This window comes from Coregonus clupeaformis, chromosome 1 (assembly GCF_020615455.1).
Source record: "Coregonus clupeaformis isolate EN_2021a chromosome 1, ASM2061545v1, whole genome shotgun sequence".
Lineage (NCBI taxonomy): Eukaryota > Metazoa > Chordata > Actinopteri > Salmoniformes > Salmonidae > Coregonus > Coregonus clupeaformis.
The window spans coordinates 75,442,221-75,469,486 of NC_059192.1; the positions used below are offsets into that span (position 1 = coordinate 75,442,221).

Consider the following 27,266-nt stretch of genomic DNA (forward strand, 5'->3'; position numbering starts at 1 on the left):
TTTGTTCTGAATACAAAGTGTTATGTTTGGGGAAAATCCAATACAACACATTACTGAGTACCACTCTCCATATTTTCAAGGCAGCTGCATTATACTATGGGTATGCTTTTAATCTTTAAGGACTGGGGAGTTTTTCAGAATAAAAGTGGAAAGCTCATAGAGACTTACCCAGAAAGACTCACAGCTGTAATCACCACCAAAGATGCTTCTACAAAGTATTGTCTCAGGGGTGTGAATACTTATGTAAATTAGATATTTCTGTATTTCATTTTCAATAAATGTGCAAACATTTCTAAAAATATGTTTTCACTTTGTCAGTATGGGGTATTGTGTGTAACTGGGTGAGACAAAATATATATTTAATACATTTTGAATTCAGGCTGTAACTCAACAAAATGTGAACTAAGTCAAGGGGTGTGACTATTTTCTGAAGGCACTGTAGATAGTGGATCTTGACAAATCTCAAAACCATGACAGAAAACCTTGTAATGCAATCTTGTAATCTGTAATACAATCTCAGTCTAATATTCTCTACTTTGTTGGAATGAGCGTGATTTATCTAGCTGAGGACTGCCCCCTGGTGTTTGGATGGCTGTGGAACATTCTAACTTCAAAACAGGATTTTTGGAATGGTTTATCCATGCTCTAACTGCAATCCATTGTAGGTGCAATCCACAGTAGGCCTAGTATATTAATCAAACTCACAACATTTACTGTGATTAAGTTTGGACTGTGGACAGGATATGCATAAATATACAGTAAAACGTATCTCACCCCCCAAGGGAATTCCATCCAATTCATCTCCATCCTCCTCTGTCTCACACATCTCCAGGTAGGGAGCAGGGAACCAGGCCAACTGTTTATCCTCGTTCTCCACCAGCCACCAGCCTGAATGAACACACACAGACCGAGACAGAAGAAGTGTAAGAGGAGGAGGAATTTATCTATTATCATATTAATTTCTCTTAATTAGACTAGTCTTGACTTCCATGCTTCTCCACACAAAGCTTGAAAGTGGAGCCTATCCCAGGTTAACAGTGGAGGGAGAAATTAAATGTGGGCTAAACTACGTTTAAATACAGGTAAATAAAAGTCAACTATATTAAAGAGGACTCTAACCTGCCTGGTCTTTGATGAGCACGTCCAGCCTCTCATCCAAGGCCACTTTAAAGGGCCTGTTCTTAGTGTCTTTGGTGTCGTAGGGCCCCACACAGCGGTAAGACTGGCTCACAAAGGGGTGTGTCCCATTGCCCATGCTCAGACGCTGCCTGCTCATGTTCCCCTCCTTCAATGGCAGGATCATGATGCTGTGAAAGAGGAGACAAACGCTGACAGTAACATACCTGCTGGACATTTTCTTGAAGTTTTTATGAGAAGGCCCGAGTGCTCTTAAAACAATGCTGCCATTTAGTAAGTAGATGCTCTCATCCATTAAGTGGATCCATGATTTAATAATAAGTGTAGTGAAATAAGAAGGCTGAAATTACTTTTTTTAAAGAGGCTGAAACAAGGAATATTTGTATGTGTTTACCTGTTCTTGGTGAAGTCTGCCTGCAGGTCGTGGTCTTTGGGCATGAAGAATTGAGTGACCTCTGAACTGAAGGTCACAGACGTGTCACACCTGAGCAGGTCGCTGCAGTAGTTCTCCAGTAAATTAATCTGACGCATCGACCAACTAGAATACTTCTCCTGGAACTTTCTCCTCATCTCTGTGGCTGAGAGAAGACAACAATTAGTAAGGTCTGCACTCAGTATTCGCAGTGAAAGAAAGGAAAATGTATTCCGTTTTTTTTTTTATAGATGGGGTTTCACTTTTTCATTGAGGTAGGAAGAAGAACAACATGAATGTGATGAGGAGGTGAGATAGGAGAGTGATGAAGGAGAGTTTAAATAGTTTGGGGGTAGATTGTGAGGTAAAGATGAGACTGTGAGGTTGTTGACTTACATCTGAATTTGGGAATCACTCTGTCTCTCTTGCGGAAAGGATTCCCAAGGGAAAACCTCTTCTTCAATTGTCTCTGTTGAAAAAGAGGAGGGATATAACATCTTTTGATAAAGATGTATCAATCACTTAATTGTCTTTTTTGGGTCATTTAGCAGACACTCTTATCCAGAGCGATTTACAGGATTAGGGTTAAGTGCATTTCTCAAAGGCACATTGACAGATTTTTCACCCTGTCGGCTCAGAGATTCAAACCAGTAACCTCACGGTTACTGACCCAACACTCTTAACCGCTAGGCTACCTGCTGCCCCGTTATTGATGTGCAGGTTCAATTTAAAACTTACATGAAACTCCTTAAACTCCAGGAATGATCTGTAGACAATTACTTCACTCTCATCAGACCACAGTATGGAGGTCAGAAACATCTGTAGAATATTTGAAATTACATTATTTTAAAATATTATGTAAAAATTCAACAGACACAAATATAAGGGAAAATGTTTAAATGGATCAATTTGTATACACAAAAATGGAATAACACACACACACACACACACACAACATTTATTAATTTCTATAGTGGTTTACCTTGATTTGAGATGCCTCTCTAAACATTATTCCAATAATCTGGGCACTGGTGGCATAGTGCATCTGGTCTCCCATGTCTGAGTTTATTCACCTAATATTGAGTTGATAATCTACTCTGTCTCTCAAGTATCTTGCTTTGGTCTCTATCTGCTCGGCTAGGTGCGTACAATGTATACTTTAGGAGAAGAGGCGGAGTCGGTGGGCACCGCAGCCGCCTGTGCAATATGGGTTGCGCCGAATATTTCAAACACTTAGCAAATTATGCGAATACTTTTTCGTCACCGTGGCGCTTTTTACCTGGCTGTCGGCTGTGGGCTAACGGGAATACATTTCTTGTTGCTTTCGATTGATTGTTTTTAAATCGGTCAATTCATCCATCCACACACACACACACACACAGTTGTTATTGTCCAATGCGAATTTGTTTTAAATGACTCAACTGGCTCATCAGAGGTTAATAATCTACTAGTACCAGACTTCTCCATGAGTAGGCCTAATGTATTTAATGGACACCATCTACGGTTGTTTTCGGAGCCCATTTGCACCTTTCTAACTGGGCCAAACCGTTCTGTTTCCCCTGGCTGCCACAGACCTCTGGTCCTGGCTCGGTTTCTCTGACTCCTAATGAAAAATCCCCCTGCTACACACGCACTCACTCCACACCTGTCTCCGATTCTAATTTCCCCCGTCCTGACCAGATGGGAGGGAGACAGTCTCAGGTGTGTCCCTTCAAAGTGAGGGTGGTGATATGGGGGTTGAATCTGATGGGTGCAGGGGTTTCGAGCGCGTCTGAAGGTCTGTCACATGTGCCTCGTTGGGTTGGACACAGGGCACGAGCGGGATTAATGGCTGTTTCTGGGAAGATTTACTCACTCTTTTATAGGATAAACACATGCGTACTGTATGCATGCACGCACGCACCTCATTGAGGTTAAATAGTAGTGATATATTGATGCTATTATACACTTTACAGTTTTCTTTTAGGCATTTCATTTAGTAGCACAATGTAAACGCGCCGATCCAGCGCACAACAGTACTGGCGACCTAAAGCCTATCGCCATTTGTGCATATTGTGCATTTAGATGTGATACAGTTGTAGTGAGCTAATCTCTATGCAACCTGGCCTCAGCGCCATTTGTTGCATTTGAAATGTACATTTGAATCCCTTCATTTAGTATATGTTACATTACATTGCGAATGGAATAGTGATTGTAGGCTACAATATCATAAGAATTAGAGGAAGTATTATTCGTCTTACCCGGTCATACAATATCATATGAGTTGGATGACATACCATCATTTATCATAATATCATATCATATGAGTTGGATGACATATCGTAACTTATCATAATATTATATCATATGAGTTGGATGACATACAGTAACTTATGATAATATCATATCATATGAGTTGGATGACATACGGTAACTTATCATAATGTCATATCATATGAGTTGGATGACATACGGTAACTTATCATAATGTCGTATATCATATGAGTTGGATGACATACCGTAACTTATCATAATATCATATCATATGAGTTGGATGACAAACGGTAACTTATCATAATGTCGTATCATATGAGTTGGATGACATACCATAACTTATGTGGCCTCCCAAGTGGCCACTTGGGAGGCCACATAAGTTATGGTATGTCATCCAACTCATATGATATGATATTATGATAAGTTACGGTATGCATCGCAGTGCTAGCTGTGCCACTAGAGATCCTGGTTCGAATCCAGGCTCTGTCGTAGCCGGCCGTGACCGGGAGACCCATGGGGTGGCGCACAATTGGCCGGCAGGGAAGTAGCTCAGTTGGTAGAGCATGGCGTTTGCAACGCCAGGATTGTGGGTTCGATTCCCATGGGGGGCCAGTATGAAAAATAAAATAAAAATTAATGTATGCACTCACTAACTGGATAAGAGCGTCTGCTAAATGACTAAAATGTAAAATGTTATCATAATATGACATACGGTAACTTATCATATGAGCTGGATGACTTATCATAATATCATATGAGTTGGATGACATACCGTAACTTATCATGTCATATCATATGAGTTGGATGACATACGGTAACTTATCATAATATCAAATAACTAAATAATAATACTGCATCATAATAAGTATCAGCAAGCAATATGGTATTCATTTATATGAATGTGATAATATATATACACTACCATTCAAAAGTTTGGGGTCACTTGGAAATGTCCTTGTTTTCGAAAGAAACACAATTTTTTTGTCCATTAAAATAACATCAAATTGATCAGAAATACAGTGTAGACATTGTTACGGCTGATTTTTAATGGGATATCTACATAGGTGTACAGAGGCCCATTATCAGCAACCATCAGTCCTGTGTTCCAATGGCACATTGTGTTTGCTAATCCAAGTTTATCATTTTAAAAGGCTAATTGCTCATTAGAAAACCCTTTTGCAATTATATTTATCTCAGACTGCTCCAGATACTCAACTAGTCTCAAGAAGGCCAGTTTTATTGCTTCTTTAATCAGCACAACAGTTTCAGCTGTGCTAATATAATTGCAAAAGGGTTTTCTAATGATCAATTAGCCTTTTGAAATGATAAACTTGGATTAGCAAACACAACGTGTGTGATGAGGTGTGAATGACGGAGTCAGGCGCAGGGGGTAAAACACCGAAATCCAGAGTTTATTCAGTGTACATGAATAAAGCGCAGCAAGCGTCAAAACGAAACTAGCACAAGGGAAAAATCCACCTTGGCTACATACAAGGAAAGAGTAGCTCAACCGAGCTACTCACTCTCACAATGAACAATCACTCACAAAGGACAAGGGGGCAGAGGGAACACTCATACACAGACTAATGAGGAAATGAGTACCAGGTGTGTGTGATTGACAAGACAAGACAAATGGAGTGATGATAAATGGAGCGGTAGTGGCTAGTAAGCCGGTGACGATGAACGCCGAAACCTGCCCGAGCAAGGAGGAGGGGCAGCCTCGGCTGAATTCGTGACAACGTGCCACTGGAACACAGGACTGATGGACTGATGGTTGCAGATAATTGGCCTCTGTACGCCTATGTAGATATTCCATTAAAAATCAGCCATTTCCAGCTACAATAGCCATTTACAACATTAACAATGTCTACACTGTATTTCTGATCAATTTGATGTTATTTTAATGGACATAAAAATTGATTTTCTTTCGAAAACAATGACATTTCTAAGTGACCCCAAACTTTTGAACGGTAGTGTATATAGATATTTTTTAAATAGACTAAATCTATTCCTGGTCTATGTAGTTGAGTAAATAATGTATATACTGGTTATTGGCAGTGAATAATATATGGGCACAGTTCCAAGCAGACACGTTATCTATGCAAGCATCTGCATCTCTGCTCAACAACAGACAATAGCTTATGAGGAAGCAGAATATGGCGTGGCACTGGGACTGACAACCTGTCAGAAAGGCATGTGTGGACTATAATTCCACTCTCAAATACCAATAACACATCGGTGAAACCCTAGCTTTCGTTTGGGGATGAGTCACTGGAGTCGGTCACTTCCCTTTCCTTGTTGTCACCTAGAAAAAATCTGCAATAGCCTATGTATCCATGGCCATACAGAATATTAGCGAATATTACAGTTGTAGAGGGTTTACTATCAAAAAGTGTTGGCAATCTGCAGCAGTAGAAAAAAATGGCCTATACTAGCATTGTTGTCATCTTAGTTTTAGAACATGATAATGAGGCTGGTAGTACTAAAGAGGTACTCTGTAGGCCTTTGGTGCTGTCTGCATCAGGCATGTGGCTGGCGCTTGCAACACCATGATAGTGGGTTCGATTCCCGGGACCACACATGACTGTAAGTCGCTTTGGATAAAAGCATCAGCTAAATGGCATATATTATATTATTATTATATATTATATTATATGCATTTTGACTCTTGATTAAAGAAATTGGCGTTAGATACTTTGTCACCCACTTTTGCTGTAAACTGTGTAGTAACATAATAAATACTGTATTTTACTATAAATCTATTCAATCTTATTACATTTTACTCATTTAGCAGATGCTCTTATCAAGAGTGACTTACAGTTAGTGAGTGCATAGATTTTCATACTGGCCCCCCGTAGGAAACGAACCTACAAACCTGGCGTTGCAAGTGCCATGCTCTACCAACTGAGCTACATGGGACTATTATTGTATTGGGAACCTGATATGAAATACCGCTACATGTTTATAGCCTCTTTGTGACTCCTTAGTCTCCAGTGAATGTGTTGATATGTACACTACCAGTCAAAAGTTTGGACACACCTACTCATTCAAAGGTTTTTCTTTATTTTTTACAATATTTTACATTGTAGAATAATAGTGAAGGTATCAAAACTCTGAAATAACACATATGGAATAATGTAGTAACCAAATAAGTGTTAAACAAATCAAAATTTATTTCATATTTGAGATTCTTCAAAAAGCCACCCTTTGCTTTGCTTTCCGCCGAGGCTGCCCCCTCTCCTGGTTCGGGCAGGCTTTGGCGTTCGTTGTCACCTTACGGGGTGGTCGCGTGAGTGTCCGGGTAGGTGTCTAGGTGTTTCCGTTAGTGCGACCACGGTGGAAAGTTCAGACGGTACCCCCACCGTGCGCATTCCCCCCGAATACCATGATCTGGCACTCGCGTTTTCCAAGATGCAAGCGACTAAATGACCACCTCATCGGGAGGGGGATTGCGCGATAAACCTTCGGGTAGACGCTGTACCTCCCAGGAGTCATGTGTATCCCCTGTCGCAGGCTGAAATGGAGGCTATGGAAATATACGTCACAGAGTCCCTGCGCCAGGGTTATATACGTTCCTCCACTTCACCTGCCTCCTCGAGTTTCTTCTTTGTGAAGAAGAATGTGATTATCGACCACTGAAATAATGTGACGGTACGATTTAGTTATCCTCTTCCCCTCATTCCTTCAGTGATTGAGTCAATGCATGGGGCCCGCTTTTTCACCAAATTAGACCTCAGGAGTGCCTACAACCTGGTGCGTATTCGGGAAGGGGATGAGTGGAAAACAGCCTGCAGTACAACCTCGGGGCATTATGAATACCTGGTGATGCCCTACGGTTTGATGAATGCTCCATCCGTTTTCCAGTCCTTTGTGAACGAGATGTTTCGGGACATGCTTGGTCGCGGTGTGGTGGTCTACATCGATGACATCCCGGTGTATTCCACTACGCGCGCCGAGCATGTGTCCCTGGTTCGCAAAGTACTGGTCTGACTGCTGGAAAATGATCTTTATGCCAAGGCAGAGAAGTGTGAGTTTTTCCAGCAGTCAATCTCCTTCCTCGGATATCGCATTACCACCACAGGTGTGGAAATGGAGGGAGACCGCATTGCAGCCGTGCGTAATTGGCTGACTCCAACCACGGTAAAGGAGGTGCAGCGCTTCCTTGGCTTTGCCAACTACTATCGAAGGTTTATTCGGGGCTTTGGCAAGGTCGCAGCTCCCATTACCTCCTTGTTGAAGGGTGGGCCGTCCCGGCTCCACTGGTCTGCTGAGGCTGATTTGGCATTCAGTAGATTGCGGGGTCTGTTCACCTCAGCCCCGGTACTGGCTCACCCCGATCCATCACTACCGTTCGTAGTGGAGGTGGATGCGTCCGAGGTAGGGATAGGAGCTGTCTTATCCCAACGCTCGGGCACGCCACCCAAGCTCCGCCCCTGTGCCTTCTTTTCTAAGAAGCTCAGCTCGGCAGAGCAGAACTACGGCGTTGGTGATAGGGAGCTGTTGGCTGTTGTCCGAGCTTTGACGGTGTGGAGACATTGTCTCGAAGGGGCGAAACACCCTTTCCTCGTCTGGACAGACCACCGTAACCTGAGTACATTCGGGCAGCGAGGAGGCTGAATCCTCGCAAGGCCAGGTGGGCCGTCTTCTTCACCCGGTTTGATTTCACACTCTCATACATTCCGGGTACGAAGAACGTGAAGGCAGACGCACTGTCTCGGCTGTATGACACAGAGGAGAGACAACACCCCCATACTCCCGTCGTCATGCATTGTGGTGCCGGTAGTATGGGCAATGGACGCAGATATAGCACAGGCATTACGCACAGATACATCTCCACCGCAGTGTCCAGCTGGGCTGCAGTACGTGCCTGCGCTTATCCGTGATCGTCTGCTCTACTGGGCACACACGTCACCCTCCTCTGGTCATCCAGGTATCGGTCGTACAATGCGCTGCCTGACTGAGAAGTACTGGTGGCCTACCTTGGCTAAGGACGTGAGGGTGTATGTTTCCTCATGCTCAGTGTGCGCCCAGAGTAAGGCACCTAGGCACCTCCCAGCGGGTAAGCTACAACCTTTACCAGTTCCACAACGACCATGGTCTCACCTGAGTATTGATTTTCTCACTGATCTTCCCCCCTCCCAAGGTAACACCACTATGCTGGTCGTTGTGGACCACATTTCAAAGTCCTGCCGCCTCCTTCCTCTGCCCGGTCTCCCCACGGCCCTACAAACTGCGGAGGCTCTGTTTACTCACGTCTTCCGGCACTATGGGGTACCAGAGGATATAGTGTCCGACCGAGGTCCCCAGTTCACGTCTAGAGTCTGGAAGGTGTTCATGGAACGTCTGGGGGTCTCGGTCAGCTTGACCTCTGGTTTTCACCCCGAGAGCAATGGGCAGGTGGAAAGGGTGAATCAAGATGTGGGTAGGTTCCTGCGGACCTACTGTCAGGACCGGCCGGGGGAGTGGTCGGTGTTCCTGCCATGGGCAGAATATGCTCAGAACTCTCTCCGCCACTCCTCCACTAACCTAACACCCATCCAATGTGTTTTGGGTTACCAACCGGTCCTGGCACCGTGGCACCAGAGCCAGACCGAGGCTCCTGCGGTGGATGACTGGTTTCGGCGCGAGGAGGAGACTTGGGACGCTGCCCACGTTCGCCTCCAGCGCGTTGTGCGTCGTCAGAAGGCCAACACTGACCGCCACCGCAGGGAGGCCCCGGTGTTCGTACCTGGCTCTCGACCCGGAATCTGTCCCTCCGCCTGCCCTGTCGGAAGCTGAGCCCACAGGTTTTTTTTGTTGTTGTTTTTTTTCACCTTTATTTAACCAGGTAAGCCAGTTGAGAACAAGTTCTCATTTACAACTGCGACCTGGCCAAGATTAAGCATAAAGTCAAAAATACAACAGAAAATATATATACAGTGTGTGCGAATGTAGTAAATTATGGAGGTAAGGCAATAAATAGGCCATAGTGCAAAATAGTTACAATTTCGTATTAACATAGATGTGCAAAAGATGATGTGCAAATAGAGATACTGGGTTGCAAATTAGCAAAATAAATAACAATATGGGGATGAGGTAGTTGGATGGGCTAATTTCAGAATGGCTGTGTACAGGTGCAGTGATCGGTAAGCTGCTCTGACAACTGACGCCTAAAGTTAGTGAGGGAGATAAGAGTCTCCAGCTTCATAGATTTTTGCAGTTCGTTCCAGTCATTGGCAGCAGAGAACTGGAAGGAATGGTGGCCAAAGGAGGTGTTGGCTTTGGGGATGACCAGTGAGATATACGAGGTGACATACAGGTTGTTACTTCCCCCTGATTACCGTATTAACCCCTCGTTTCATGTGTCTCTCCTCAGGCCAGTGGTAGCTGGTCCGCTCCAGGAGTCTGAGGTACGGGAGGTTCCTCCACCTCCTCTGGACATTGAGGGGGCCCCGGCGTACTCGGTCCGTTCCATCCTGGATTCGAGGCGTCGGGTGGGTGGCCTTCAGTATCTCGTGGAGTGGGAGGGGTACGGTCCGGAGGAACGTTGCTGGGTCCCAAGGCGGGACATCCTCGATCCCTCCCTGTTGAGGGATTTCCACCGTCGCCATCCGACTCGCCCTGCTCCGCGTCCTCCTGGCCATCCCCGAGGCCAGGGTCGACGCATTGCTGGAGCCGCGCGTCAGGGGGGGGTACTGTCACGACTTCCGCCGAGGCTGCCCCCCCTCCTGGTTCGGGCAGGTTTCGGCGTTCGCTGTCACCGGAGTACTGGCTACTGCCGATCCCATTCTCATCACTCCACTTGTCATGTCTTGTCAATCACACACACCTGGTGCTCATTCCCCTAATTAGAATGTGTATAAGTGTTCCCTCTGTTCCCCTTGTCTTTGTGAGTGATTGTTTTGTTGTGAGAGCGTGTTATGGCCAAGGTGGATGGTTTCCCTTGTACAGTTTCGTTTGACGCTTGGGGCGTTTGATTTATGCAAACGGCAAAACTCTGGACTATGGTATTTTACCTCCTGCGCCTGACTCCTTCTTTCACACCTCGTCACAATGACAGCTTTGCACACTCTTGGCATTCTCTCAACCAGCTTCATGAAGTAGTCACCTGGACTCAAAACAGGAAACAAACAGGTTTATTAATAATGCCTTTTATTGTAAACCTCTCAATGATTCTCATAAATGCTTTCTGTTGAGGATGCGGACACAGGTTCTACAGAATGTTTTTATTTTCATTCACATCCTGTAGAATCATCAAAAGTAGAACGATCCTTACCTCATCTCCAGGCAGCCACACTTGAGAGCGGGACTAACAGGAAAATCAGCCCTGTACTAAATTAACATTTAGTCAGTAAGAAGAACATGCAGGGAAAATGGAAAATACAATGTGCATTCATAAATTTACCCAAGTGATTGAAATATTGTACCAAGCGGTGGAACTTCATATTGACTAACATTATAGTGTTATGAGTCAACTGATTCAACACTCCACTTAACCTTTGTAATCTTTGATCATCTTTATTCTGTTCTTTTTGTGGATCTGTGAAAGCGATATAATATTTCCTCTGTGTCAGACAATGACCAAACCAATGAAACGAAGGAGAAGGGAGTGGCATGGGTGATGGGAAGAGTGTAAAGCTGTACAGCAGTGGCGACCCGTCATTCAGGGCAGGTGGGGCAGAGCCGCATACAAACATGGTCGATTTTTTGCTTTCTTGAGTAAGGCAGCTCCAAAATGCAGGTGTTTCAGCCTAGCTCAGTGCTTTCTGTGGTGGTGGGGCAGCCAGTGGAATATACGGAGTGTAGGGGTTGGTAATATTCTCTAGTTGTGCCATGATTGGCTCAGTGTTCTGTCACTCATGGGGACACTACGTCACCGCAAAAATCTAAGGGGAGAGCTCGAAAATGCAAGCCCCTTGGGTGCTGCCATAGAGTTACATTAGAAGTGCCCATCCAAGAAGGCTCAAGGTCATTGGCCACAGATAAAATGATGTCAAATCACGTTATATGTACCGTAGCGTTAATTGGACTGATCATGTCAACATCATACTTTCAAAATCTTAGCCAGCAAGCTAGCAGTCATCATCTTGAATCAAGTTGACAATCTACTGGCAAATCCTTTTCAATCCTTGTCACATGAAGAGAAATTATGAAGAGAAATTATAGATAAAACGTATTGGTGCTCATCGGCCATTGGACATAAACATTACACAACAAGTTGGAAATCGCAAATTCAACAATGAGTGGTTTGGAAGGAATCAGTGGCTAACTGCAAGCATTGCAAAGCAATCACTAGCCTGCTATTCAGTGGAGTGGGTGTGTGGTCCAAGGTTCACAATACCAGATTAATCTGTGAACTAGATAAGGGCCAGACAGAGAGCCAAGTCCCATTGGACTGAGCTCAGGGCCGTCATAGTTGCTATGTTCCTCCATCCCCACTCAGGGAAGCGGAAGCAACACCCAGCACAGTCGTTCTGACCTCATTGGTGGGGGCAACAACGACTCGATAGTTCCTAGAAAAAGGTGCTACACGATGCCCAACTGGCCGAGGCGCAAATGTCATTGAGGGGAACTCCTCGGAGCAGTGCCCACGATGTAGCTACTCCTCTAGTAGAATGCGCCAATACAGCAGACGGAAGAGGCCGGCTGGCCAGCTGATATGCTGTAGTAATAATGTCCACAATCCAATGTGAGAGTCTTTGTATCGATAGGCTCTGGCCCAGAACTGTGCCATTGCTGGAAACAGACGTCAAACTCCCTTCATAAATTTGGAGAGCAATGGGTAGCCAGCCATGGGTCTCTCTTGGCCGTCGTCATGACGAGATAGCGGCTAAATACACTCTCAATATGGATGCCGCTTGGCCCGCATCAAGCAGTGAAAACCATAAAACCGTTTGCACATATGACTCTCAAACCAGGTACAGAATATGCCCCACCCCATTTGATATGATGCATTTGTGAAAGAAACCACGGCGTTCCGCAACGTGTTCACTACATTCTCCTGAAGGCTGGTCCACTAATGAGAGGCTGGAGGCGGTGTGGATCTGGACCCCCCAGCCTGAAGAAAAGGTTGTCAAGAGCTCCTGAGCCATTGGATCAGGAAATGCTGTGCTACCAGGTAGGGCTGGAACTTCTGAAGAGCTAGGCGAACCACCCTGAGCTCCAGCACATTGATGTGTTGACCACTTCATGGGGGGGATCCAGCAGCTAGCTGCCTCTGAACATAGCACCTCAACCCGTCAGAGAGGCTTCAGTTCACACCAGCTCTCTGCAGTGGACTCTGATCAGGCTCACCCCCTTTACCAGGAAGGAGCGGGAAAGCCACTTCGATAGAATCCTCAAACATGCACTCATCATCAACCGTTGACGGTGTTGTTTTGGGTGCTGGCCGTGGGAGCTGAACCGTCGCTGGAGTGGCCTGATGGAGAATGCCCAGCGGAACCAACAGTGAAGCCATCGTCAGTAGGCTGAGTAACTGTTGGCACTCTAACACAGACATGGCTCGTCCGAGCCAGAAACGGTTGAGGTAGGATAGGATTTTGCCATCATGAGAGTAGAGTCTATGGACATCGCGAGGCAGAACCCTTGGTCAGAATGATGGGTTTGGATGTAGGTTGACACTCCTTCATCTGAACTAATTCGGAAACATTCAGTCAACCAGGGCGTCAACACTAGAAGACCCTGAGACATTTGAGGCACCAAAACTATAGCGGTGGCCAGCATCGGAGTTGGAGTTCGTAGCCTTCCCTTACTGTATTCAGTGCCCATGGGGACTCCACTTGTCTCTCTCAGTGGCCTTCGGGCCTGTGAGAAGCTGCCAATGCCAGCGGCAAGCACCACAGGATAACTGCAGAGTGCCAACCTTCTTAGACGCAGTCCGCTGCTTGTGGGCAGGGACACCTCGCATTTCTCAAGGCAAAACGCCATACTGGAAATGGTAGTTTCTGTCTGTGGGAAGAAGAGATGGGTAGTGTATACCCTGCAGTATAACAAAAATAATATGGCAACCCCAGCAGTGTAATCTAGCTGTTATGTCAGTTTCTAAGGGAAACTAGGGTAGTTACTGTCTGTACTGTAAACATTTTTACGTTTAACAGACGCTCTTATCCAGAGCGACTTACAGTTAGTGAGTTCTCATACTGCCCCCCCGTGGGAATCGAACCCACAACCCTGGTGTTGCAAGCACCATGCTCTACCAACAGAGCTACACGGGACCTAGTTTAAACGTAAGCGAATGTAACAAAACTATAGTAAACCCAGCTATATACTGAAACCCTCAGTGTAATAGATCTGACATGTAAGTTTCCAAGGGAAACTAGAATAGCTACTGTCTTAACTGTAAGTACAACAGAACTAGTAACCCCAGCTACACACTGTGCAAGGCCGTAGGGTAATAGCTGAAAAGTGAGTTTCCAAGAGAAACTAGGATAGTCACTGTATGTAGCCTACTGTAAATAGTGCAACTGCAAAATATAGTCCTGTGTAGCTCAGTTGGTAGAGCATGGCGTTTGCAACGCCAGGGTTGTGGGTTCGATTCCCACGGGGGACCAGTATGAAAATGTATGCACTCACTAACTGTAAGTCACTCTGGATAAGAGCGTCTGCTAAATGACTAAAATGTAAAAACTCTAGTAAACCCAGCTACACACTGTGTGAAAAAAACTGTAGTGTAATAGAGCAGTCAGTTTCCAATGAAGGGATAGTTACTGTCTGTACTGTGAAGTAGTGTAATATAACTATAGTAAACACTGCTACCTCAGTGTAATAGAGCTGAGATTTGAGGGAAACTATGATAGTTACTGTCTGTACTGTGTAACAAAAACTATCGCACATATGTGAAAAAAAACCACCAGTGTAATCTCACTATGGTTGGGCTAACATAAACTCAGCCCAATATTGGAAAATGAAGCCAACAGTGTAAAATTACTGTGTCTGTAGTATGCACTGCACAATACTGTACGATAGTATAGAATGGGACCTACAGTATCAGCCTTAGTCTCATACACTATCTGAATGAAGGTGAGGAGACATGAATGGCTGTAGTTTTCCTTGTGGAAAAAATTAAGCCAACAGTGTAATAAACTATTTCTATAGTAAACACTGCGCAATACTGTATAATAGTAAAGATTACATACGGACATACAGTATCAGCCTTTGTCTCATACACTATCTGAATGAAGGAGAGAAGACATGAATGGCTGTAGCTTTTCCTTGTGGAACAATAATTAAGCCAACAGTGTAAACTGCCTGACCGTGAAGGGGCAGGGCATTCTACCTCACACGCGTTTATATCTTATTTCTTGCTTTATACATGTCGGTTGGCTGTAACTCACGCTACGTTTATAGCTTATGTCTTGCTATATATACGTGGAGGGGGGGCTGGTTGGCAGGACTTAAGGGAAAGTGTGTTTATAACCGTGCTTAGTCCTGCAGTGGTCTCCTCTCATTAAGCTAGCTACTTTGTATAGCTCGTTCAGAGAGGGACAGAGACATTATACTTTGGTAGATTTAGAAACTACTCTCACAGTAATCATGTACTTTGCACACGAACCGCCACCCATTTGGAGTAAGAAATCATGAATGTATTTACGTGTGAATGTCCTGGTTCTTCGCGTATTTCACTCGGAACCAGGCCTTCTTGCAAAGGGGTTTGGTTGGGCCTTTCCACGGCACGTTTGTAAGGCTCTGATTGTCCAAAAGTTCCAACAAGTCTTCTACTGTTGTTCTCCTCTGCAGTTGTCTGGTATCCGGTGACTTGTCATGTAGTGCTGAACAGAACTACAGAATATATTTTTCTTCCCGTCTCTCTTGAAGTTGCTTCTTGGAAGATAGGCTCGCCAGCCGTATCGATGGTTCCCCAGTGGGGTGATGAGAGTAGCGTAATACGATGGTTTGAGCAGAGTAATAGGATGGGCCTACTTAAATTCCCTTTCGAAGATACCTTACTTAGGACAGCTAATCAGCCGTACCAGTGATTGTCCGGAGGTGAGTTTATTCTCTCCACATCGTGTTGAGATTCAAAGTTCCAACCATTTTAAATGTGTAGCTCCCGCTTTCACGTTTTCTGGTCTGATATGTTAATTCGTAACACATCCTTTTATACACTCTGGTCGAAAGGGCTGGTTCCGTCAGGCTGACACGCTCTCTGACCTCACTCAGGGCGTGGCTACTTACTGTGCCAAGTTTAGAGGAGACAAATTATCTCTTATGACTCCTAAAATCACATTCCTATCTTAACAAAAATTATTTCATCATTTTTCATATTTAATTCACAAGCATCGGATGGACACTTCACACATATAGTGTATATACTTTTCAAGTTACTGTATTTCCTCTATAACATTTTGAATGACATCACAAAATAACAACAATATGACATTAGTTTTCTATAGACCGCCTTTGACCTTTCCCCACGTACTCTGTTAGGAATATTGTTCCAGTATTCGCTTTTGAGCGTGTTAAAGTTTCAGCGGGAAAAGTGTCTGGAGACAAAGCACATTCCTTTGTGAATTTGGAGAGGGAGACACTGGATCTCCTCTGTTTGATTTACAACAGGGTGTGAGGTGTCAAAACCCCCCACACCAGTTCCCTCCTCCCCCCTCTGCGGGTGAGAGGGGGTCCCTGCACGCACCCCACACCTGGAGTTCCAGGTCTCAGGCAGCCTCTGGAACTGCCGTTCTGCTGCCAACAAAGCTGACTTCATCCCAGCCTATGCTAATCTCCAGTCCCTCGACTTCCTGGCGCTGACGGAAACATGGATTACCACTGAAAACACTGCTACTCCTACTGCTCTCTCCTCGTCTGACCATGTGTTCTCGCATACCCCGAGAGCATCTGGTCAGAGGGGTGGTGGCACAGGAATCCTCATCTCTCCCAAGTGGACATTCTCAATTTTTCCCCTAACCCATCTGTCTATCTCCTCATTTGAATTCCATGCTGTCACAGTCACTAGCCCATTTAAGCTTAATATCCTTGTCATCTATCGCCCTCCAGGTTCCCTTGGAGAGTTCATCAATGAGCTTGACGCCTTGATAAGTTCCTTTCCTGAGGATGGCTCACCCCTCACAGTTTTGGGGGATTTCAACCTCCCTATGTCCACATTTGACTCATTTCTCTCTGCCTCCTTCTTTCCACTCCTCTCCTCTTTTGACCTCACCCTCTCACCGTCCCCCCTACTCACAAGGCAGGCAATACGCTTGACCTCATCTTTACTAGATGCTGCTCTTCTACTAATCTCACTGCAACTCCCCCTCCATGTCTCCGACCACTACTTTGTTTCCTTTTCTCTCTTGCTCTCCTCCCACACTACTCACTCTGCCCCTACACAGATGGTAATGCGCCGCCGCAACCTTCGCTCTCTCTCTCCCACTACTCTCTCCTCTTCCATCCTATCATCTCTTCCCTCTGCTCAATCCTTCTCCCTCCAATCTCCTGATTCTGCCTCCTCAACCCTCCTCTCCTCCCTTTCTGCATCCTTTGACTCTCTGTGTCCCCTATCCTCCCGGCCGGCTCGGTCCTCCCCCTCCAGCTCCGTGGCTTGATGACTCATTGCGAGCTCACAGAACAGAGCTCCGGGCAGCGGAGCGGAAATGGAAGAAAACTAAACTCCCTGCCGACCTGGCATCTTTTCACTCCCTCCTCTCTACATTTTCTTCATCTGTTTCTGCTGCTACGGCCACTTTCTACCACTCTAAATTCCAAGCATCTGCCTCTAACCCTAGGAAGCTCTTTGCCACATTTTCCTCCCTGCTGAATCCTCCTCCCCCCCTCCTCTCTCTCTGTGGATGACTTCGTCAACCACTTTGAAAAAAAGGTTGACGACATCCGATCCTCGTTTGTTAAGTCTAATGACACTGCTGGTCCTACTCACACTGCCCTACCCTATGCTTTGACTTCTTTCTCCCCTCTCTCTCCAGATAAAATCCTGCGACTTGTGACTGCAGGCCGCCCAACAACCTGCCCGCTTGACCCCATCCCCTCCTCTCTTCTCCAGACCATCTCCGGTGACCTTCTCCCCTACCTCACCTCGCTGATCAACTCATCCTTGACCGCTGGCCATGTCCCTTCCGTCTTCAAGAGAGCGAGAGTTGCTCCCCTTCTCAAAAAAACCAACACTTCGATCCCACTGATGTCAACAACTACAGACCAGTATCCCTTCTTTCTTTTCTTTCCAAAACTATTGAGCGTGCCGTCTTTAGCCAACTCTCTTGCTATCTCTCTCAGAATGACCTTCTTGATCCAAACCAGTCAGGTTTCAGGACTGGTCATTCAACTGAGACTGCTCTTCTCTGTGTCACGGAGGCTCTCCGCACTGCTAAAGCTAACTCTCTCTCCTCTGCTCTTGTCCTTCTAGACCTGTCTGCTGCCTTTGACACTGTGAACCATCAGATCCTCCTCTCCACCCTCTCCGAGCTGGGCATCTCCGGCGCGGCTCACTCCTGGATTGCGTCCTACCTGACCGGTCGCTCCTACCAAGTGGCGTGGCGAGAAGCTGTCTCCGCACCACGTGCTCTCACCACTGGTGTCCCCAGGGCTCAGTTCTAGGCCCTCTCCTTTTCTCCCTATACACCAAGTCACTTGGCTCTGTCATATCCTCACATGGCCTCTCCTATCATTGCTACGCTGACGATACACAACTAATCTTCTCCTTTCCCCCTTCTGATAACCAGGTGGCGAATCGCATCTCTGCATGTCTGGCAGACATATCAGTATGGATGACGGATCACCACCTCAAGCTGAACCCTGGTAAGACGGAGCTGCTCTTCCTCCCGGGAAGGACTGCCCGTTCCATGATCTCGCCATCACGGTTGACAACTCCGTTGTGTCCTCCTCCCAGAGTGCGAAGAGCCTTGGCGTGACCCTGGACAACACCCTGTCGTTCTCCGCTAACATCAAGGCGGTGACCCGCTCCTGCAGGTTCATGCTCTACAACATTCGGAGAGTACGACCCTGCCTTACACAGGAAGCGGCACAGGTCCTAATCCAGGCACTTGTCATCTCCCGTCTGGACTACTGCAACTCGCTGTTGGCTGGCCTCCCTGCCTGTGCCATTAAACCCCTACAACTCATCCAGAATGCCGCAGCCCGTCTGGTGTTCAACCTTCCCAAGTTCTCTCACGTCACCCCCCTCCTCCGCACACTCCACTGGCTTCCAGTTGAAGCTCGCATCCGTTACAAGACCATGGTGCTTGCCTATGGAGCAGTGAGGGGAACGGCACCTCTGTACCTTCGGGCTCTGATCAGTCCCTACACCCAAACGAGGGCATTGCGTTCATCCACCTCTGGCCTGCTGGCTCCCTTCCTCTGCGGAAGCATAGTTCCCGCTCAGCCCAGTCAAAACTGTTCGCTGCTCTGGCACCCCAATGGTGGAACAAGCTCCCTCACGACGCCAGGACAGCGGAGTCACTCACCACCTTCCGGAGACATTTGAAACCCCACCTCTTTAAGGAATACCTGGGATAGGATAAAGTAATCCTTCTACCCCCCAAAAAAAAAAATTGTAAAGTGGTTATCCCACTGGCTATAGGGTGAATGCACCAATTTGTGAGTCACTCTGGATAAGAGCGTCTGCTAAATGACGTAAATGTGCCCTTGAGCAAGGCACTTAACCCTAATTGCTCCTGTAAGTCGCTCTGGATAAGAGCGTCTGCTAAATGACTAAAATGTAATGTAATGTAATGGTTGAAGTTTATTCATTGTCAACCTGATCTGACCCATTTGGATCCTCCCAGGACAGTCATGACACTATTGCATAACTGCAGGTATACTTCTGCGCTAATACACTAACATAGAGCTCTTACCAAGCGAATCCTCTCTGGAATGAGCAGAGTAAAGGAAGAGGTGGGTGTAGTGTGGCAGCAGCTATTTAAGGGGGTCAGCCGCAGCACTACCTGGTACACAGGACTAATCTGAAATTCTTACTCGGAATGTATCCTGCACAGCGAAAGGATACCATATTGGAGTGATCCAATACAGCGCTACATAACCCCACTGTAAAATGTTGGAAAGATGGGGGGAGGGTGAGTCAAAGGGCAGTGGGCCGGATTCGAACCCAATGCCGACTCTGGCATACATGTGTGCGGCTTGCCAGGGTCAGCAGCTGTAACCACTGGACAACACAGGCCATGGATTTAATTTACTTTCTGAATTGACTGGAATTGAAATGGAATTGACCCCAACCTTGATGAGCACCTCTTCACATAAGGCTGCTCACGATTTTTGTTGTAGCCTATAAAAAAGTAGATCTCATGCAATCGCATACCCTGCCCTCTCTGTCTCTGTACTTAAAGTGGAACTGACAGCATTTTTTTTTTTACAGTGAGCACTTAGATATGGTCATTTACACTTTTTCATAAATTCATTGAATATTTGGGAATGACATATACTAAGGCATTTATGAAAATTCTAAAGTAATATAGAGTGGGAAAGCTGCCATGTGTTTGGACAATTAATAGACACTGCAGTAAATAAAACCTAATAAAACATTTGTCTTCTCCAGGACTGGAGTCTATGCAGACTGGTGCGCCATAGCCAATCAGAGCTACAGTAAGCCTTTATACAAATAAGCCATTTGCCACACGGGCCTGCCATCATTCACTTCGAACAGGACTGTGTGTTTACAGGCAGTAGCAACAGCGTGACTTTAGATCATTAGAATGCATTTGCCAAAAGCCACAAAATACACTTGAATGGATTTCTGCAAATATTTAAATACCACGGGAGTCCTCTTACATTTGGGAACTTCACAGTCCCATTGATCAAACAACCATGAAAAGGTAGGCTCTATCCCTCAGTTGCCTATGTACATCAACAACAACAAGATCAACAACTAATGCTAGCCAGAGCGAGATGAGCTAAAAATCTAACGAGGGAACATCAGATAAACCCTCTCAAACATTTTCAGCTAGTTGGCCTTCAAAATTGCACTGATTGATAAACAATGGTGAATAGTAGCCTGCTCGCCCTTCTGCAGCTTGCCTGCCGATGCAGGCTTGTCCCTGTAGTGTCTAAACAGTTTATGACTTTGTTGATGTTTGCAAATGGTGTGTTAGAGGAAGTCTGTTAGGTGGCCTCCTGGGATTGGTTTATGGGAAACACCCATATTATGTTACATAGGGCATAGGATATAAATACCATGGTTGAAACAAAGGACGGGTAGCAACAACATATTAGATTGGGTCGGTTGTTCTCCAGATGCCTGCAGAAGTCTGTAAATTGACGCTGAAATCTTTTGATATAATAAACCTTTATAATCAAAGTACAGTGTCAGCGGATTCCTTGTTCTCACAGCATAATTAGCATCATTATTTAGTTACTACAGAATGGCGACGAGGACCTTTGGGACGTGTTGCGTCTCTCCAGCGTTCCATTCATGAGCTACGAAGTGACTCCCGCTCAAGACGCCGGCACATAAGGTGAGATTTCTCACAATTTTGTGCGCTGGTCGGTTCGTTTGCTTATGTGGGTGTGTGCGCTGGGGAGATGTACCGTTTGAAAGACTTATGTGTGCATTTTGCTGTTATTTGCTGTGGGATAAGAGTCCGTTCTAAATTTCTAAATTGGTTTGCGTTGGAAGCAACGCAAACAGGGGGGAGTGTCTATAGGTATTGATAATACTGGACACAGGGATATTTTGCTTGAGGAAAATTGAAAAATAATAGAATGAAGGAATAAGGCCAAGGAAAATGTACACAAATTAGGACGTCGCGGATCTATGGCAAGCTCTCAAACGAGGCGATCATTAGGATGGGCCGAAAATCCTGAAAACTCACTAGGTTGTTTTTAGGTCAGTTCCGGGGACTGGAGATTGTGGTAGATACATTCGGTTGCAAGTTACCGCTCGACTTATAGTTGACGAGGTATATGTTCGATGTAACCTCTCATTTGAATATCTGCAAACTCGAGATAGCATAAATTTAGGAACAATGAAAGAACGGCGCGATGGTGGTAGCATGCTGCCTTAGAGGTCCGTAGGAACTGATATAAGCCTCTTAAACTGTATGTGTGTGTGTGTGGGGGGGGGGAGAAAAAATAATAAAATAAAGACGTCTCTGTTGTGTTTAAACTGTGTGTCGACTCATGTTAGGATAAGATTTATGTTAGAGATATATACATACAGTGGGGAGAACAAGTATTTGATACACTGCCGATTTTGCAGGTTTTCCTACTTACAAAGCATGTAGAGGTCTGTAATTTTTATCATAGGTACACTTCAACTGTGAGAGACGGAATCTAAAACAAAAATCCAGAAAATCACATTGTATGATTTTTAAGTAATTAATGTGCATTTTATGGACAGAACCTAGAGTATAAGCCTTTGCAGAATACCGATATGTCAGATATACTTGAGAAGTTGCCTACTCTTCAAGATGGTGCATATCCTTGGATTTCAAAATTGGAAGAAATTACGGTGGGAACACAGTCTGCCATAGGAGACATTAAGAGACTTTTGGCTAATCTCCTTGGGATTCCAGATATGGAAGACATTTTTCAGAGAGCTGGACTTAATAGATATGTTTGGACTGCGGTGAATGACCCTGAATTGTTGGCTGCAAGTAGAAATTGGCTGTGGAGAGCACTGAACGATACGTTTCCAACAAATGTGCATCCTGACAACATTCTGATTGACCCACTAGGACAACAAGAAAATCCGAGAGCCTATGTGTCAAGAGTCCATCAAGTGTGGAGAAATATTACCGGAAATGATCCAGATGTGAGTCAAATTGAGCAGTCAATTTTGAGAGCTAAACTGCATATGGGACTGCCCTCACCAGTAAGGAGCAAACTGGCAGAGGTGGTTGGACTTGGAAGCATGACAAAAGGCGTCTATACAGATCATATAGCCCATCAAGTAGATCTGTACAGGAAAAAGGAACACAACCAGAAAGAACAGGACCAAGAAACTCTCAGATAACTCAATCAAATAGAACTGGTGGAGAATAAGAAGGAGAAGAAACAAGCTTTGGTTATGCAGAATCAGTGTGCACCAAATCAACAATCACTGCCACAGCTTCAACCGGACCAGTTCCAACCGCAATTGTACCAGCCACCAATAGCGGTACCAGTTGTTTCATATCCACAGCCAGTCTCTGGACAGACACAGAATTGGAGAGGAAGAGGACGAGAAGGCTTGGAAAGAGGAAGAGGATGAAGATTTAAGCCATACTTCCAGCAATCTTCAGAAGTGTGTTATAATTGTGGACAGGTTGGTCACTTTGCCCGTGTGATGGCGGATAGCGGAGCTGCTTTTACCTGAGTTCGGCCTGAAGATGCTACACATCTCCCTATGTCCAATCAACTAATTATGACAATCGGATTTGAGGGAGTAAAACAGCTGATTCCTCTTACGGAACCAATTGAGCTCTGCTATAAAAATCTGAAAATTACAATACCCATACTGGTATCAGAACATACACCTATTGCATTGTTGGGAAGAGATGCATTGTGTAAGTTGAACTGTACAATTAAATGTACACCAGACGGCTGTATGGTAGAAGTGCCAAAGGAAAAGGTTTACCAATTGTTGATGATAACAGAGATGGATTCGTCTTCAGTATTCTGGATTGGAAATCTCAGTGAAGATTTTTTGAAGCAGGCTAAGATATGGGAGAAATGTATTGTGGCAAATATGCCAGATACGAGGCATCCAGAATATACATTTCATTGTACGCTCAAGTATTTCAAGAATGCTGCCCAATCGAACTGAGTCATCAACCAAAGAAAGTTCAACTCAGCTCATGTTGCATAATTTTAGGACCACAAGGAGCAGCTATGAAGATAAACACAGATGATTATCTGGATAAAGAATTTGAGATTGAGAAGAGTGTGCCACATGTGACCTTGTTGGTTTCTGAAGGATATGAGCAGAAGCAAATAGGAGAAATGATGACAGAAGCAGAGAAAGCTGTTTTCGTACCGATGAAAGAGAATTTGGCGATTTGGAGGAGTGAAGATCAGCGATTTCTCAAAATAATGATTTTGGCTCAAGGACAAGGAGAGCCACAAGCTGTACGGATGACACATGAATCTATTTGCAGTGTGAAGATGAATTCAGACCCTATGAAAGAGGAGATGTTGCAACAAGTTCCAAAATGTTTGTGGTCTCAACACAGTACCGATATTGGACTTGTGAAATCAGCCCAACCGGTGAAAGTTGAACTTCGACCAGGAGCCAGACCTCCTTGGAAGAATCAGTATCCATTGAAAGATGAAGCAATCCAAGGGATTGAACCACAAATTTAAGGACTTTCGAAAGCAGGTGTTTTAAGGACAACAAAAAACCCTCAGAGTAACACGCCTTTGTTGCCTGTGAAAAAACCAGATGAAACTTATTGTGTGGTTCATGATTTGAGAGCAGTGAATGAGGTAGTGACAGTGAATGAGGCACTTCCAGCAGAAGTGCCAGACCCGCAAACCTTGTTAGCCCAAATTCCTCCTGATGCGACACATTTTACGTTGTTAGACTTATGTGGTGCATTTTTTAGTGTTCCACTTAGTGTAGAAAGTCAGGGTTTGTTTGGGTTCACATATAAGGGACAATTCTATGAGTACAGTCGTTTGCCACAGCGGTACAAGCATGGTCCCCATATTTTCAATAAAGTACTGAAGGATGATTTGGTAGGGATAGATCAGATATTGCAAAGTACTGTCATTCAGTACGTAGATTATATAATTATTTGCTCACAGAATAAGGAAACATGTCATGGAGACTCAATTAAATTGCTACAGGTATTGGCAGAAAAGGGGCATAAGGTTTCACAGAAAAAGTTACAATATTGCCAGGAGAAGGTTGTTTATTTGGGTCAGTGTCACGATCGTTGAACGGAGTAGACCAAGAGAATTTGATGAGCGAACATACTTTATTATCTTTAGTGATAATAAGAACAAAACAACAAACGATAATGACACGTGAAGTCCTAGGTTTAACACAACCAACACGGAACAAACCAAACGGAACAAGATCCCACAACTACTGTGGGAAAACAGCCTGTATAAATATGGCTCCCAATCAGAGACAACCAGCAACAGCTGACACTCGTTGCCTCTGATTGGGAACCACTCTGGCCAACATAGAAATACAATACATAGAATATACAACACAGAACAAGAACACATAGAATCTACACACCCTGGCTCAACATATAGAGTCCCCAGAGCCAGGGTGTGACAGCCCCCCCAAAGGCGCGGACTGCGACCGCGCCTCAACATAAACCAAACAGGGGAGGGCTGGGTGGGCATTCCTCCTCGGAGGCGGTTCCGGCTCGGGCTTTCCCCACCACCCTCCAATAATCCCCCGTAGCGCCCCTGGTCCGGTCTGGCCCCGCTGCCTGGAGCTGGACTGGACATCGTAGGAGCGGATTGCTTAAGCTCCGGTGTGGAGCAACTGACCGGTACCTGACCAGGCACCGGTGACCCAGGCACGGGTTGTGCCGGACTGACGACGCGCACCCCAGGCTTGGTGCGTGGAGCAGGAACGGGCCGGACCGGGCTGACGATGCGCACCCCTGGCTTGGTGCGTGGAGCAGGAACGGGCCGGACCGGGCTGACGATGCGCACCCCTGGCTTGGTGCGTGGAGCAGCAACGGGCCGGACCGGGCTGACGATGCGCACCCCTGGCTTGGTGCGTGGAGCAGGAACGGGCCGTACCGGGCTGACGACTCGCACCCCTGGCTTGGTGCGAGTGGCAGGAACAGGCCGGGCCGGGCTGGCGACGCGCACCATAGGCTTGGTGCGAGTGGCAGGAACAAGCCGGGCCGAGCTGGCGACGCGCACCGTAGGCTTGGTGCGAGTGGCAGGAACAGGCTGGGCCGGGCTGGCGACGCGCACCGTAGGCTTGGTGCGAGTGGCAGGAACAGGCCGGGCCGGGCTGGCGACGCGCACCGTAGGCTTGGTGCGAGTGGCAGGAACAGGCCGGGCCGGGCTGGCGACGCGCACCGTGAGGCTTGGTGCGAGTGGCAGGAACAAGCCGGGCCGAGCTGGCGACGCGCACCGTAGGCTTGGTGCGAGTGGCAGGAACAGGCTGGGCCGGGCTGGCGACGCGCACCGTAGGCTTGGTGCGAGTGGCAGGAACAGGCCGGGCCGGGCTGGTGACGCGCACCGTTAGCTTGGTGCGGGGAGCAGGAACAGGCCGGGCCGGGCTGGCGACGCGCACCATTAGCTTGGTGCGGGGAGCAGGAACAGGCCGGGCCGGGCTGGCGACGCGCACCATTAGCTTGGTGCGGGAGCAGGAACAGGCCGGGCCGGGCTGGCGACGCGCACCATTAGCTTGGTGCGGGGAGCAGGAACAGGCCGGGCCGGGCTGGCGACCCGCACCATTAGCTTGGTGCGGGGAGCAGGAACAGGCCGGGCCGGGCTGGCGACGCGCACCGTAGGCTTGGTGCGAGGGGCAGGAACAGGCCGGGCTGGGCTGGCGACGCACACCGTAGGCTTGGTGCGAGTGGCAGGAACAGGTCGGGCCGGGCTGGCGACGCGCACCTTAGGCTTGGTGCGAGTGGCAGCAACAGGCCGGGCCGGGCTGGCAACGCGCACCATCAACTTAGTGCGGGGAGCAGGAACGGGCCGGACCGGACTGGTGACGCACACCACTTGCTTGGTGTGAGGAGCGGGACTGGGTTTCGTCATAACCCTCCGCTCCCTCAGCTGCCTACACAGTTCCTCTCGCCGTGCCTCTATTCTCACCTTCTCCCTTATCGCCTCCAGTAGCGCCACCCTCTGCACCACTAACTCCTGCTCCTCTGCACCAATAGCCCCCTTAACCTGGTGGCCTCCTCACCTAACCTCCTAATACGCCCTGTAGCTGCCTCCTGCTGCCCCGTCGCCCATGCCGTGTGCCCCCCTAAAAAATTTTTTGGGGTTGCCTCTCGTCCGTCCGACAGACGACACTGTTGACGCCGTTGCTCCTCTCTCCGTCGCGCCTCTACCGTCTCCTTCCATGGACGGCGATCCATCCCGGCCTGGATTTCCTCCCAGGTCCAGGACCCCTGCCCGTCCATTATCTGCTCCCACGTCCAGGCTGCCTGCTCCTGGACACGCTGCTTGGTCCTGGTATGGTGGGATCTTCTGTCACGATCGTTGAACGGAGTAGACCAAGGCGCAGCGTGATGAGCGAACATACTTTATTATCTTTAGTGATAATAAGAACAAAACAACAAACGATAACGACACGTGAAGTCCTAGGTTTAACACAACCAACACGGAACAAACCAAACGGAACAAGATCCCACAACTACTGTGGGAAAACAGCCTGTATAAATATGGCTCCCAATCAGAGACAACCAGCAACAGCTGACACTCGTTGCCTCTGATTGGGAACCACTCTGGCCAACATAGAAATACAATACATAGAATATACAACACAGAACAAGAACACATAGAATCTACACACCCTGGCTCAACATATAGAGTCCCCAGAGCCAGGGTGTGACAGTCAGAAAATAACGCATGGACATAGAAACATTTCGGACAGTCAATTGGAAACTATTCGTAA

The 27,266-nt window shown here is 46.6% G+C and overlaps 1 protein-coding gene across 1 annotated transcript in view; it reads right to left on the bottom strand.

Annotated features, from left to right (window-relative positions):
* The window catches only part of LOC121569484 (SH3 and PX domain-containing protein 2A-like), a 57,229-nt gene that overhangs the window by 2,332 nt on the left and 27,631 nt on the right, over positions 1–27,266 (bottom strand). The window contains exons 3-7 of the mRNA XM_041880514.2: positions 2,288–2,368; positions 1,946–2,018; positions 1,532–1,715; positions 1,120–1,307; positions 775–888 (exon numbers count right to left, since the gene is read on the bottom strand). Of these exons, the coding sequence (XP_041736448.2) occupies positions 775–888; positions 1,120–1,307; positions 1,532–1,715; positions 1,946–2,018; positions 2,288–2,368 (640 nt within the window). The remainder of the gene's footprint in view (positions 1–774; positions 889–1,119; positions 1,308–1,531; positions 1,716–1,945; positions 2,019–2,287; positions 2,369–27,266) is intronic.